At 41.1% G+C, this 12417-nt stretch overlaps 1 protein-coding gene across 2 annotated transcripts in view; it reads right to left on the bottom strand.

Annotated features, from left to right (window-relative positions):
- Window positions 1-2061: 2061 nt before the first annotated feature.
- Window positions 2062-12417, bottom strand: part of HIC2 (HIC ZBTB transcriptional repressor 2) — a 30049-nt gene continuing 19693 nt past the window's right edge. For both annotated transcript variants that reach the window (XM_075275690.1, XM_075275696.1), the window contains exon 2: window positions 2062-5953. In XM_075275690.1, the coding sequence (XP_075131791.1) occupies window positions 4300-5953 (1654 nt within the window). In that variant the 3' untranslated portion in view covers window positions 2062-4299. The remainder of the gene's footprint in view (window positions 5954-12417) is intronic.

Genomic DNA, 12417 nt, shown 5'->3' with positions numbered 1-12417 from the left:
GGTGAAGGTGAAGCTTGAATTGTCAATTACTTTAAAGGGCTGCAATTAACAAATTGGTATATAGTCACCAATAGGGTAATGTAAGTAAAGGAAAAGGGCACAAATTTTTGGTATGTGTTAAAAGGAGAGAACATTCATTTGCAAAAACATTTTATATTCAACAGTTTTGCATCTAGATCTTCAAAGGATTACAATTTACAGCCTTTCTGGAAGCAGATTATTAGCTCTCACATCATTAGGTCATTGCAGGAAGTTACAAATTCAATAATAAAAAAAAATTATATATATAACGCAATGTTAAAGAGGTTGTCTGGGGTAGTGAAAAAGAAAAAAATTTTTTTTAAAAACAAACACACTCTGAAAAACTTTCACCAAGGGCTGGGCAATTATGGCCTAAATCAAAATTCACAATTAATTAAGCATTTCTCCTCAATTATAATTAATGGTGATTATTTAGGTCATTTGCCTTTTAAACCACTCCCCCTTTACAGTATGATTAAGTGTTGGGCGAAGAGATTCGCTTGACTGTTTTGTTTGGGTCGAACAAGTCTGAACTAAAACTGCTATTAAACTCACCTCTCCTGTGCAACTTTGGTGCATCTGGCTGACGTCAAGAACTGCTGATTGCTCATAGGCGCAAGCATTGTAACACCACGTGAAACCAGTCTCTGACATCAGCCAGAAGTGCCAAAGACATCAGGGAGTCACACTAGAGTTGAGTGTAACACTATTTTTTTTCCCTCACCTCTCCTGAGCCTCTGCTTATTATGTTCTGTAGTCTGAAGAGACCCCAGAGTATAATAGCAATTTCGGTTCGGAAGTGTTCAGTCTCAACAGGGAATGAAAAAGTAAAGAACAGCAGGTACATGAAAAGCATTCGGCCATCATTGTTCACTGCTCCATTTCTTGTGTATTTTAGGACCCCCCCCCCAAGACAACCTATTTAAGCAAGTTATTTTTTGTTTTGTTTTTTGGTGGAATTATTTGGAAGAGCTAGATACAGTACACATATTAATGCCCCTAGTGATATAAAAAAAAAAAAAATAAAAAAAAAAGCTACAATGTTTAATTTTTGTTTGACAAGATCTTCTGGCTGGTCATATGTTCCCTTACTCTATAAAAGAATATGTGTGACTAGGCTTACGGAGAATATCAATCACTGTGGGTAACATTTTGTGCTCGCCGCTTATTGCTTCTTAACCAATATCAGAGCTACTCTCACATACTGTAAAGACTGTCTATATGGCACTGAGGTCTTTCTGCAAATATTGTGCAAAATAGTTCAGGACTGCTCTTTAGACAAGTTTCTGTTGAATGTTCTACATGGGTACTAGACTTCTGGAAACCAAATAAATTGCACTTTTATGGTTGTAATCTACTACGTGATAAGAGCTACGTGGATAGAAACTATCTATAGAACCAAGTAGAATCAAAAGTAACACCAAGTCTAGATGATGTGAGCTCTAATGCTTTAGGGCTAATTTTGACTACTGTAAACCATATTGGAGGTAAACAGTATGTAATAATGCTACACATTTGAGGTACGGTATTTGGGCTAGCCAGCTTTACTCATTGTTAAAACAAAGCAGGCAAGCTACCTCAAGCTCATACAGAATCCTTTACTGCGAGAAAATTCAGGAAAAAAAACAATGCATAAAACAAAAATGCAATTCCTCCTGAACAGAACGATACCTTGTCCTTTAGGTATGTTTCCTTTATATAATTAGTTACTTTTCCCATTATCAGATTAAGGCCTGGTTCACATCTGCGTTTGGGCCATTCCATTTGACTATCCGCATGAACTAGGCGGAGAGAAAAGTCCTGCAAGCAGTACTTTCCTCTGCATTTTTCGTGTGGAAACAGAGTGAAAACCACACGGACCCCCATTGCAGTCTATGGGGTCTGCGGGTTTCCTTAGGTAACCGCTTTTTTATGCGGATAAGTTTCCTTTCGGAGGAGACTCTGAATGGAAACCCGAACGCACATGTGAACCGGGCCTAACTTTGAGAATTGTTTAACCCACAGGACTGAATTTAGAATATTACATTGGAAAGAAAATAATATGGCTGGCACATTTCATAAATATTTTTGGTCTTAACGTAAACTTTCTAGACTCCGCAAGTGCCATGGGAGAACGGATAATTGATGTTTTTGGGTTGTTCTATACTATTAGGCGCTTATGACAATTTTCATTTGCACTAACATTCAGATTACTTAATACTTTGGTCAGTTAAGTATCATTGAGGGTTTTTGGCCCTACAAGAACATTTGAGAGAAACTAAAAAAGGTCTCATCCTGAAGGAAATGAGTAACTAAATGTGGTACACCCTGCACCAGATCCCGCTGTAGTGCACTGTTTACTGGAGTACCCTAACTCATATGGGGCTTTCAGAATAAAGTGACTTTTCTTTATGATGATGTAGACAGAAAGTACCTGTGCATGACCCTGTTTTAGGAACTATCAAAGCAGAGAGTCAGAAGTGAACACTTGTTATCCTCCTGCACAGCTCAATCGTAAATATCTACTCTTACAGTACAGATTCCAAAATATACCTGCAAAAATGTTATTGATCCTGTGCCTCTTCCCAATGAAATCACTAGATGTCATGCAATTGTTAACTGCACCCATATTTAGTCCTAGCAGTAAGAATCCCTCCTCATCGCCTGCTAGTGTAGTAAGAAGCATTTTTACCAGCTGAAGAATGGTTTAGTAGGTTTTGGTTTCAGATTGGATCTCTTTGGGGTTTTTTTTTTTTTTTTGGATCAGAAGTTATGTTAATACAGTGAATTTTGTGGCAAATTCCTGACATTCCTGATGTTTTAATGCTTCCCATTTAATTTAAATGTTCTAACTTTATACATTTACTTACACGGAAAAAAAAAAAACCTACGCAAAAGCTTCTTAGTAAAAGCATCTCACTTATCAAGAGTTCAAGAGGTAGCAAAAGTGACCAATCCATAGCATCCTTCATCTTACATGTCTCTACATACACAGCCAAACCAGGCTGACACAAGCATGCACACACATGCGCACACACTCACACACACAGGAGTACCTAACTGGTGACCACGTCACCATGAACAGCAATAGGGTAAGAGAGCTCTTTCCTGCCAGACGGCCTTTAGTGCTAACCTGTCTGTAGGAGAATTTCTTACCCCATTTTTTGGAGGCAGCATGTGTGGTGAAGATATACATAACTTACAACCAGCCAACACCTTGAGTCATGTAAGCAGGACATTATGCACTGTAACAAAGCACTGGGAGCCCTGTGAAGGACAGAATGAGTTACGATGCTTCAGTTTTTGAGCTCCCCAATACATAGAGAAGTTCAATCTTGTAAAAAGTGAGTAGTGAAAAACAAGAATACTAACCCACCACCCCAAACAATATCCCTAAACTTCCAGTTCAAAATTTCACAGATTCAAATGTAATTCAAACAAGTCTCCCAAAGCCCACCACTGAGACAAGTACCTATTTATGGACAGGAAGGGGGTGGGGGATAACAGAAAACCTCCCTCCCACTGGCTCACATTGGTGCAACTGTTGGGCAAAATGTTAGTTTCCAGTCTGTGGTGAAAAGGGCATTCAGAAAAAAGATAGATACTAAGGAACATGCAAAGAATTCACAGCCAAAAAGATACCAAGTGCCCCAGAAAGTGCCAGCCTGCCTTCTCTACATTGGTGTTTGAGACGAGCAACTTGGCATGAGCCTATCCAGATGCCCACAGTGGTAACCAGGAGAGGGAGTTGTGAGGTTTCCTTGGTTTTCATTCATGGATACAACTGGGAAGCCAGCACCTCTTAAGGCTGGACAGATGTACGCAGGGCCATAATGTAGAAAGGTGTGGACATTTCATGGTGCTAAAAACATGCCTTTAGCAAATGCCTCCAACCCAAACACACCTTCAAACCCAAATGCAAGCTTGACTGCGTTACCAGGTTGTCACCTTGCAAAATATAGCATGGTAATTCTGCCAGCTTCATGCTAGCAATTTACAGCCTTTTATTTAATTTTTTGTGAGCAAGTGGGTCATTGAAGTCTTTGTGTCGGTCCTGAGGATGCACGGGAGAGATATGGAGGCAGCACACACCGCTTGCTCCAATGTACCATAACTTGAAATGTTGTCATCACTCTTTAAATCTTAAAGCTCAGATGAGGTATTACACCCCCTTTCTACGATGATACAGCCTAACTGGAAAACAGGTACCCTTAAAGCAGCAAGTCATCAGGAAGGTAAATTGGTTAGTTTGTGTGCAGAGGAGAAGCACATTCTTAGGGTATCAAGAAAGTCTTTGGTTTATGATGGGGAGGTATGCATACGCAGGTGACTGATCAGATTGCGCTGCTGGGTAAACTTTCCCCCGCAGAGCTGACATTCATAGGGCTTTTCCCCTGAGTGGACACGCATGTGCTCGGTCAGTCGATATTGCCTGGTAAAGCGCATTCCACACTCTTCACAAGCAAAAGGTTTGAGGCCCAAGTGGCTCCTCATATGGCGGGTCATGGTTCCTCTTTGTGTGAACATCTTGCCACAGATGTTGCAGGGGAAGGGACGGGTCAACCAGTGCGTTTTCTCATGCTGTCTGAGCGTGGCTGGATCCTTGTAGCTCCTCTCACACACTGTGCATTTAAATGGCCGTGATTCATTTGGAAATGTTGTATTGGGAGTGGACAGGTCTTCTGCTTCCTCTTTGCAGTAAGAATCCTCTTCTTTGATATAGAGCTCCTCTTCGGTATGCATTTCCACATGAGCATTTAGCTGCTCTGAATTAGGAAACCCCTTTCCACAGGGTATACATACATACAAGTTGTCGCCAAATGGCACAGTCTCAAATCCATCTTGTCGGTAAACGTAGTTGGCACTGGGATGGTCATTTTCATTTTCACTATGCCCACTTTCCTCACTGACGTCTTTACCATTTTCCACATCATCTTTACATTGGAAACTCTGCTCAGAAGCATAGCCTCCACCAGAATTTCTCTCTTTTGACATAGGCCCAACAATAACTCCATTGGGCATAGTCTCTCCTACTTCTGGAGAGTTTTCTCTCTCTCTCCTATCCCACTCCATTTTACGTGTTGGGTGGCAAAGGTTATTCTTTGGCCCGGATTCAGAGTGGTTCTCTTCCAATTCCATTGATTCACTGTCTCTTTTTTGGGGGGCGGATTCATCATATGAGGCACAGTTGGCTAGGGATGCTGAGGCAGATTGTGGTGAGCCTACATGACTGTCAGGTTGTACATTCTCTTCTTGTGCAGGTAGGGACGGGCTTTTCTTAGAAAGGTCAAGGCCTAGCTCATGGTCACTCCCATTAGTGCTATTATTGAGGCTACTGTTGCTTCCTGTACCTAGGCTTAACGGGTGACTATTTTCTTGAATGGGGTTGTTAACAAACACCTCATCTTCTTGGACAGTTTTCGACAACTCATTTGAGTTTGAACCCTTGTTACCATCCAAGGACCCAGAAAATCGCATGTGAGCAATAGGGGGAGCAGAAAGCCTGTGATTTCTTCCTACACGGCCTATGCTGGGCACTCCCAGCTTTCCAACAAATGGCTTCCCAGAACGTTTAAGTTTCTTCCTGCAAAGAGTTGCCAAGTCATGGAGTTGGAGGTAGCTTGCTGCGGTTAGGAGAGCACTGAAATTCTGCTCTCCTGGCTGGTCGGATGTCAAGAGTTTACCGGTGTAAATAAAGTCCAAAATCTGTCGGAAAACAGCCGGGTTAACCATATCTGTATCCAGATTGATCAAGTTGTCATGAAGGACTAGAGACTTAAAGTACATGCTGCTGGCAGCAAGAATGTTCTTATGAGCTCGGAACAAAGCATTCTCCACAACGATGATGACATCACATAAGAAACCTTTGGCTCGTTGCTGATTCAGCTGAAGCAGCAGTTGTTTGGCATGGTTTGGCAGATCCATTTCCCCCTCTTCATTCAATGTGCTCTGCCTGTTAAAATAAGATGTATATATATATTAGAAAACAAAATCAAACACGCAAAAAGTTATATTCTAAATTATAATATATTTTGTAGTCATATTTTAGCGCCTCATTAAATGTTAATTTTGGCCCATGAGCATTTTCTATTACATTCTACATTTAATATACTTCTACAGCTGCCTAGGGCAATGCAGATTTTTATTTTTTGCAATAATATCATAGAAAACCCAGAGAAGACATGCTCAGATACAGAGATCATTTGGCTACTGTCAGACCGGATAGCAAGTCTCAGAAATATATGTCAATTTACAATGCAGTAAAAATATAGGTAATTGCAGGCAAGGTTAGGTTTACATGATAGGGGGACATGTATAAACCCATCTACTAGTGTAAACGTAGGGCATGGTTCATTCTTGCACCCAGTTGTTCCTTCTGTGCTCTGCTCACCACCTTTACAAAAGTGAGTGGATTGAGAGAGAATACCTTATGCCAGAAAGCTGGTGTGAGTTATACCTGAAACCTAAGCCAGTTCTCTGAATGGCATGGAGCTAAATTCAGGCACATACTTGGATTATTAGGAGGAGCCTTTTAATAATTCAGGTGTAGGGCATTTTGTAGAGCAAGTGACTTTATTGAAACTTAATAAGTTTCTCTCTGTGTTTTTGCCACACAGCTGAGGTTCTATAGTTTAAAAAAAAAGCAAAACAAAAAAACAAAACCTAAAATACTTATACACAAATAATCCTAGCAAATAGAAAATAAACTATATTTTCTAACACATAGTACCAATTACAACACTGTATGGCCCTGTAAATTTTCCATAGCTATAATAGATGGGATAAAAAAAAAAACCCAAAAACAAACAAACTTCACTTTAGCCATTGGACTTGATATCTATATATAAAACTATAGCGTTATATATTTATATCTGAAGAACGTCGTCAATGACTATTCAATGAATTTCTCTTTACAGAAATGGACCTGGACTCAATAAGATTTAATAACCTATCCAGAATCGTTTTTGTGCCTGCATGTACTGTGTTTGGACAAAGGTACTCTTGGTAGTAAGTTACAATGTGTTCTGCATTACCCACAATGTGTAAAACTAAGCAAAAGAAACCTTGCTCTTTGTATTGCAAAATGAAGAGGCAGGACACACGTAAGGAATGCCTGAACAGTGCTCATGGTACTGCAAAAACTACACAGAGTCAAGCAAAGTTCAGCTGACAAAGTTCGCAGTCAATTTAAACCATATGCACAAGCTTGCCTGTGGGGCCCAGCCAGAAGAAAAAATACAAAAAAAAACAGCAAGCGAGAGAAAGAAGTGTAGAGGAAAAGAAAAAAAAACAAAAAACAAAAGAAGAAGAGGAAAATAGAAGGAAAGGAAAACCAGGACATACAAAGCCCAGGAAAGTAATACACAATGTACATCAGTGTAATAGAGGCACGGTAGATCATGAAGAATGTCAGTGAGTAGACAGAAGTGAAATAAAAGAATGACTGAAGAACTGCAAATAATAAAAACCCAAGCAAGAAGAGAGGAGACGGAAAGGTTGCAGAAATAACCAGTTTTTCTACTGCATAGCTAGTTCGGGCACGACAAGGATTAGGACCCAACTATGTGGATTTATGGCAAAAATGTGCTGCCTGAGACCGGCTACAGAATTTATGAACTTTTCAATTCAAGTACCCTATAGTCTATATACCCTCTGTCCCCCCCCCCCCCCCCCAACAGTCAGAGCTGCGTGCAGTACTGTAAGGAGGGGCGCTCCTCACAGCCTGGCTAGAATGTCAGAAACTCCCTCCTGACAGTGAAGAGATACCAGTAACTGCACCGATATCTCTTGCCTCGAGGCACATAACAGGAACGCCGACATATAAAACCACGTGTGCCCGAGGACATGAAAAGTCCTCTTTAAGGCTTTGGCTCAAAAACCACAGCAAAATCTGCAAAAAAAACCAAACAACTATTTCACAGCATGGGGCCTTAGCCTTAATGTGCCTTTACCTGAAGGAAAACCACTGCTTTATATACTCAATTCATAAGAATAATTTTTTTCTATATGTTTTACAGTGATGTATACTTGAAATATTCTGGACTGCTAGTCATTGTTCCCACATTAACAACATTTTTAGCGGCACTGTGTACCTTTCAGCTAATAAAGCACAATAAGCAGGCTCTGCCATATGCTCAATTGTTACAATATTCCCATTCAATCTGCCTCCTACTTTGTTGTGCGAGGTGAAGGACTAGCACTTCTCCCTCCTTTCCTTCTCCCTCCAGATTTAGCAGGAGGGCACATATTTAAAAATATGAATGCTTATCATTGAATGAGCGAAGAAAAAGTAGAAAAGAAGTGTTCTGACACCTGATCCGACATGACACCAAGGAGGAAAGGGGAAAATAGCCCACATCACTACCCTTTCTTTTCCTCCCTCCCAAAAAGGCAGCTGGCACAGGCGGGCACTGCACTGCAAGCAGACTGGACAAAGGAGACCACACAGATTCTGAAAAATGTGTGTGCGCGCAAAAGTACAGGCTGCCAGGCTCAGCAGGAGACTGTGGACTGATCCTATAGCAAAACAAGAAGGGAGGGGGGTTGAGGTACAGTACCACAGACCATTAAAAACCATCTCAAAGATGAGGGGTAGAAAAATGACTTTTATAACGTGTACCGTATATTCAACAGACATTATCACTAGTGTCTATGGAGCATCCTTATATATCCTACCTGCCCTCTAGACACATCTATATACAATCTCACTCTAGGCCCCAAATAGTTCCTAGGCAAATGACACCTAAGAATAGTAGCTACAAAACTACAAAAACAAAACAAAAAAAACCCCATAGTCCTAAGGGCAAAATAAGGGTGCAGCAAAGTCTCCTTCCATCGCCAACAGAATATTTCAATCTGGCGTGTTGTCAGGTCCAGAACCGTCACCCATTAGAGGTTATGGAGCATCAGACCCATCAGTTGTGTCTACCTGAGACATAATATAAGTGACTGGACACAAATGATATAGATGAACACAGTCTATCGATGAACAATTCACAACTACATGCATGGTTCTCTTCCATTTTAACTGGACTGAGTTGTAGCATTGCCATGTGACCAATGAACTTGAGATCACTTGCTAAGAAGAAGGAGTCAGCCATGTTTTCATGCACAGCCCCTTTAATAGCATGTCCACATGTGACGCATTCGCTGTAGATTTTAATCTGGAGTATTATTACATTAACAATAAAAGGATGAAATTTCTCAAGCAGTGCAAACTGATCACTGGTGTGATATGACATTATTAAGACCACAGGGGGCAGGTATGCTGCGTATTTTCCACCATGGAATGGCAGATTATAAGAGAATCCATAATGGGACCTGTGGTATGGGTGTTAAATCGTCAGCAATTACGTTGCAGTTTTCATAAGGCGAAACTTGTGGCAAACCCACAGCAATGAGCCGCAGCACACTATTTGGTGGGCTTTCTGCATCTGTAAACTTCTTACCGCCAAAAATCTGCAGCGTACCCATGTCATGTGGACACTCCCTTAATAGAGGATATCCAAGGAATAATAATGTTTATTCCTTGTAATTTATAAGCTATTAATACGAATATATACCCCCCCCATTTAAAAGGTGGTTTCAGGGAAAAATCGGGGTACATATTAGTAAAAAAAAAGCTTAGGGAATACTTTGGTAAACTTTATTATTCCCTGGATAACCCTTTTAATCTGCAGCATGTCACCTTGCACATTTTCATTGCTGAATTTTACATTTGAAAGGCACAGCAAATCCGTATGTTTGTACATGTGAATGTTCCCTTTGGAGGAATGCAGAGTCCACGTAGATCTGTATTACCAGCACACAAGGCAACATACACGCTTAGTTTTTTTTTTTTTCCTTGCAGACTCTTCCGACTCCCTCTGCATAAAAGCAGCAGTACAGGTAGGTTTAGCATGAGCTCATAGAATTCTAAACGTACCAATTTTAGAGACACATTAAGGGAATTTTAAAAGGCGTCATAAAAATTCTGAGAAGTTACAGTACAATAAAGGTGGATGTGGTTTTGAAAACCACAACTATATAGTTACAATTTTTCTGTAAAATGTTAATACATAGGAAGGCAAAAATACTTCTGGTACAGAATCCAATTTTCTTCATTAGTACAAAAGTCAGCATGCTGCCAATTTACAAATCAGCGGCAATGCCCATTCTATCGAGGAACCGTAGCACAAATGGATTCTGAATCAAATCTACCTGACTCATCCGCTCTTACCCAAGGGATATGGCCACATATGGGGCTTTCTTAAGGAATGACCATATTTGGGGTAGGCATTAAACAGATCTTAAAGGGGTTGTCCAGAATAAAATGTACTTTCTACATTAATCTAAACACCCTACCTACTTTCTAAATGACACAATTAAGCAAAAATGTATATTCACCCATATATACTCCCCATCCATCCCATCATACTTAGCCATCTTCTTCCTGTCAAGGCTTCCTTCTGCGGGAAACGGCTCCTCCTCCTTCTGTGATGTCTGGTCGCGCATGCGCAAAAGAGCCAGAGTCCTCCATCTGTATTGTGTAAGCATGGGAGCCCCAAGTAGCTGCTCATGCCTGTGCTGTAGAGATTGAGTGAAGCCTACAGCACAGTGCCAGGACTGCTGTGCACTGGCACAGTCACAAAAGAGCAGCCGTTCCCCGCAGGAAGACAAAAGGTAAATGTAATGGGGTGGGCATTATCTTCATGCAAAACTATAGATCAATCTGCACTATGATATGCCGACTGCTAATCACTGCATTTTCATGATAAGTGGTTCCCTTTCAATAATGTGCCCATATAATTCAATGGTTCCCATGTATAAATGCACAAAATCATGGCTTACTGAGCTAATTTCACATTACACAGCTTTTGTACCATATAAGCATTGCTTCTTGAGCAGAATACAGTGCACAAAAAGTGCCTTTTGATCCATAACGCAGAACTCTTGTTGAGTTTGTACACATCAAGTTTAGGTATTCACTCTGATGAATACATACATACATACATACATACACACTGATCAGCCAATAACATTTAGGGTGCTGACAGGTAATGTACCTGGATGCGGCTATAACTGCATCCAGTCCTCGGGTCGTTGATATTCTCGTTTCTCTGTCAATGAAATATTGATTCATTCCATTACTGGCCACACGGTAACAGCAAATCTGCATGGCTAGTGATTATATCCAGCTGAAATTGGAGTGAAAATAGCCGTATCTAGGTACAGATTGTGTCACCACCCATTGAAGCCAATGTATTGGACAAGGGCCAAATTGTGATGGCTGGAGAGCATCTCCAAAACTGCCGATCTGAAGATGTGTTTTGGTGTGCAATGATTGCTACTTCCCAAAAGTGGTTTGGAGGTAGAACAACCAAAGTTTACCGATTAATGTAGAGGGAGAAGGCTAGCACGTGTGATCTAACCCTACAAAAGATGCTGGTTATGATAGAAAGGTGTCAGAACACAGAAACAGGAATCACAGATTGCTGCGTATATGGCTACAGACTGGTTGGAGTCCTGACCCTTGTCCAATGCCAAAAACTCCTGCAATGTTACATAAGAATCTGACCCAAACATGGAACAGTAGAAGGTGGCCATAGCTAAAGAATGTAATAAGTTACAGAGATGAAGGAGCTGAACAGATTGATATAGTTTTAAGGGAAAAAAAATTCTGTATGATTTGTCAATTATACATTTACTAGCACTTCCCGCGACTTCATCTGCATGTCTATGGGTAAATGTTCTCCCACATGGTCCTGTAGGTGTATTAGTTAGCATCCTGATACATTGATGGACAGAAACACTTTGCTGGCACAAGGGGGACCTACACAATATTAATTTGTTTTAATGTTAAGGATGACTAGTTTGCATATAGAATAGAGATAAGCGAGTAGTATTCAATCAAGTCGGTATTCGATAGAATACTATGGTATTCAAAATACTCGTACTCATTCGAATACTACTCGCTATTCGCAGTAAAGATTCGATTCAGAACCAGCGTTGATTGGTCGAATGCTATACACTGTACAGTATTCAGCCAATAAACGCTGGTACTGCCAGAGGCTCGTCTGTGAAGAGGCAGAGTCTAAGATTGGACCACAGCAGTCTCCATTGTGGTCCGATCTTAGACTCCACCTCGTCAGAGACGAGCCTTCAGCAGAGTGTATAGCATTCAGCCAATCAATGTTGGTTCTGCAAGACGAGTAAGGGCTGGTTCACATTAGCGCTTGCCTCCCGTCCGGAAGGAGTCCACAGGAGGAACACCCCCCACCCCCACCCCCGAACGGAACAGCGCAACTGCAAGTGCTGTGCAGTTAAAGCGCACGGACCCCATAGACTATAATGGGCTCCGCGCGCTTGCCGTGCACTGCCCGCACGAATGATTCGTGCGGGCAGTGTGCGGCAAGCACACGGACCCGTTATAATCTA

This window comes from Leptodactylus fuscus, chromosome 1 (assembly GCF_031893055.1).
Source record: "Leptodactylus fuscus isolate aLepFus1 chromosome 1, aLepFus1.hap2, whole genome shotgun sequence".
Taxonomy (NCBI): Eukaryota; Metazoa; Chordata; class Amphibia; order Anura; family Leptodactylidae; genus Leptodactylus; species Leptodactylus fuscus.
This window is presented reverse-complemented; position numbering and strand designations above follow the sequence as displayed.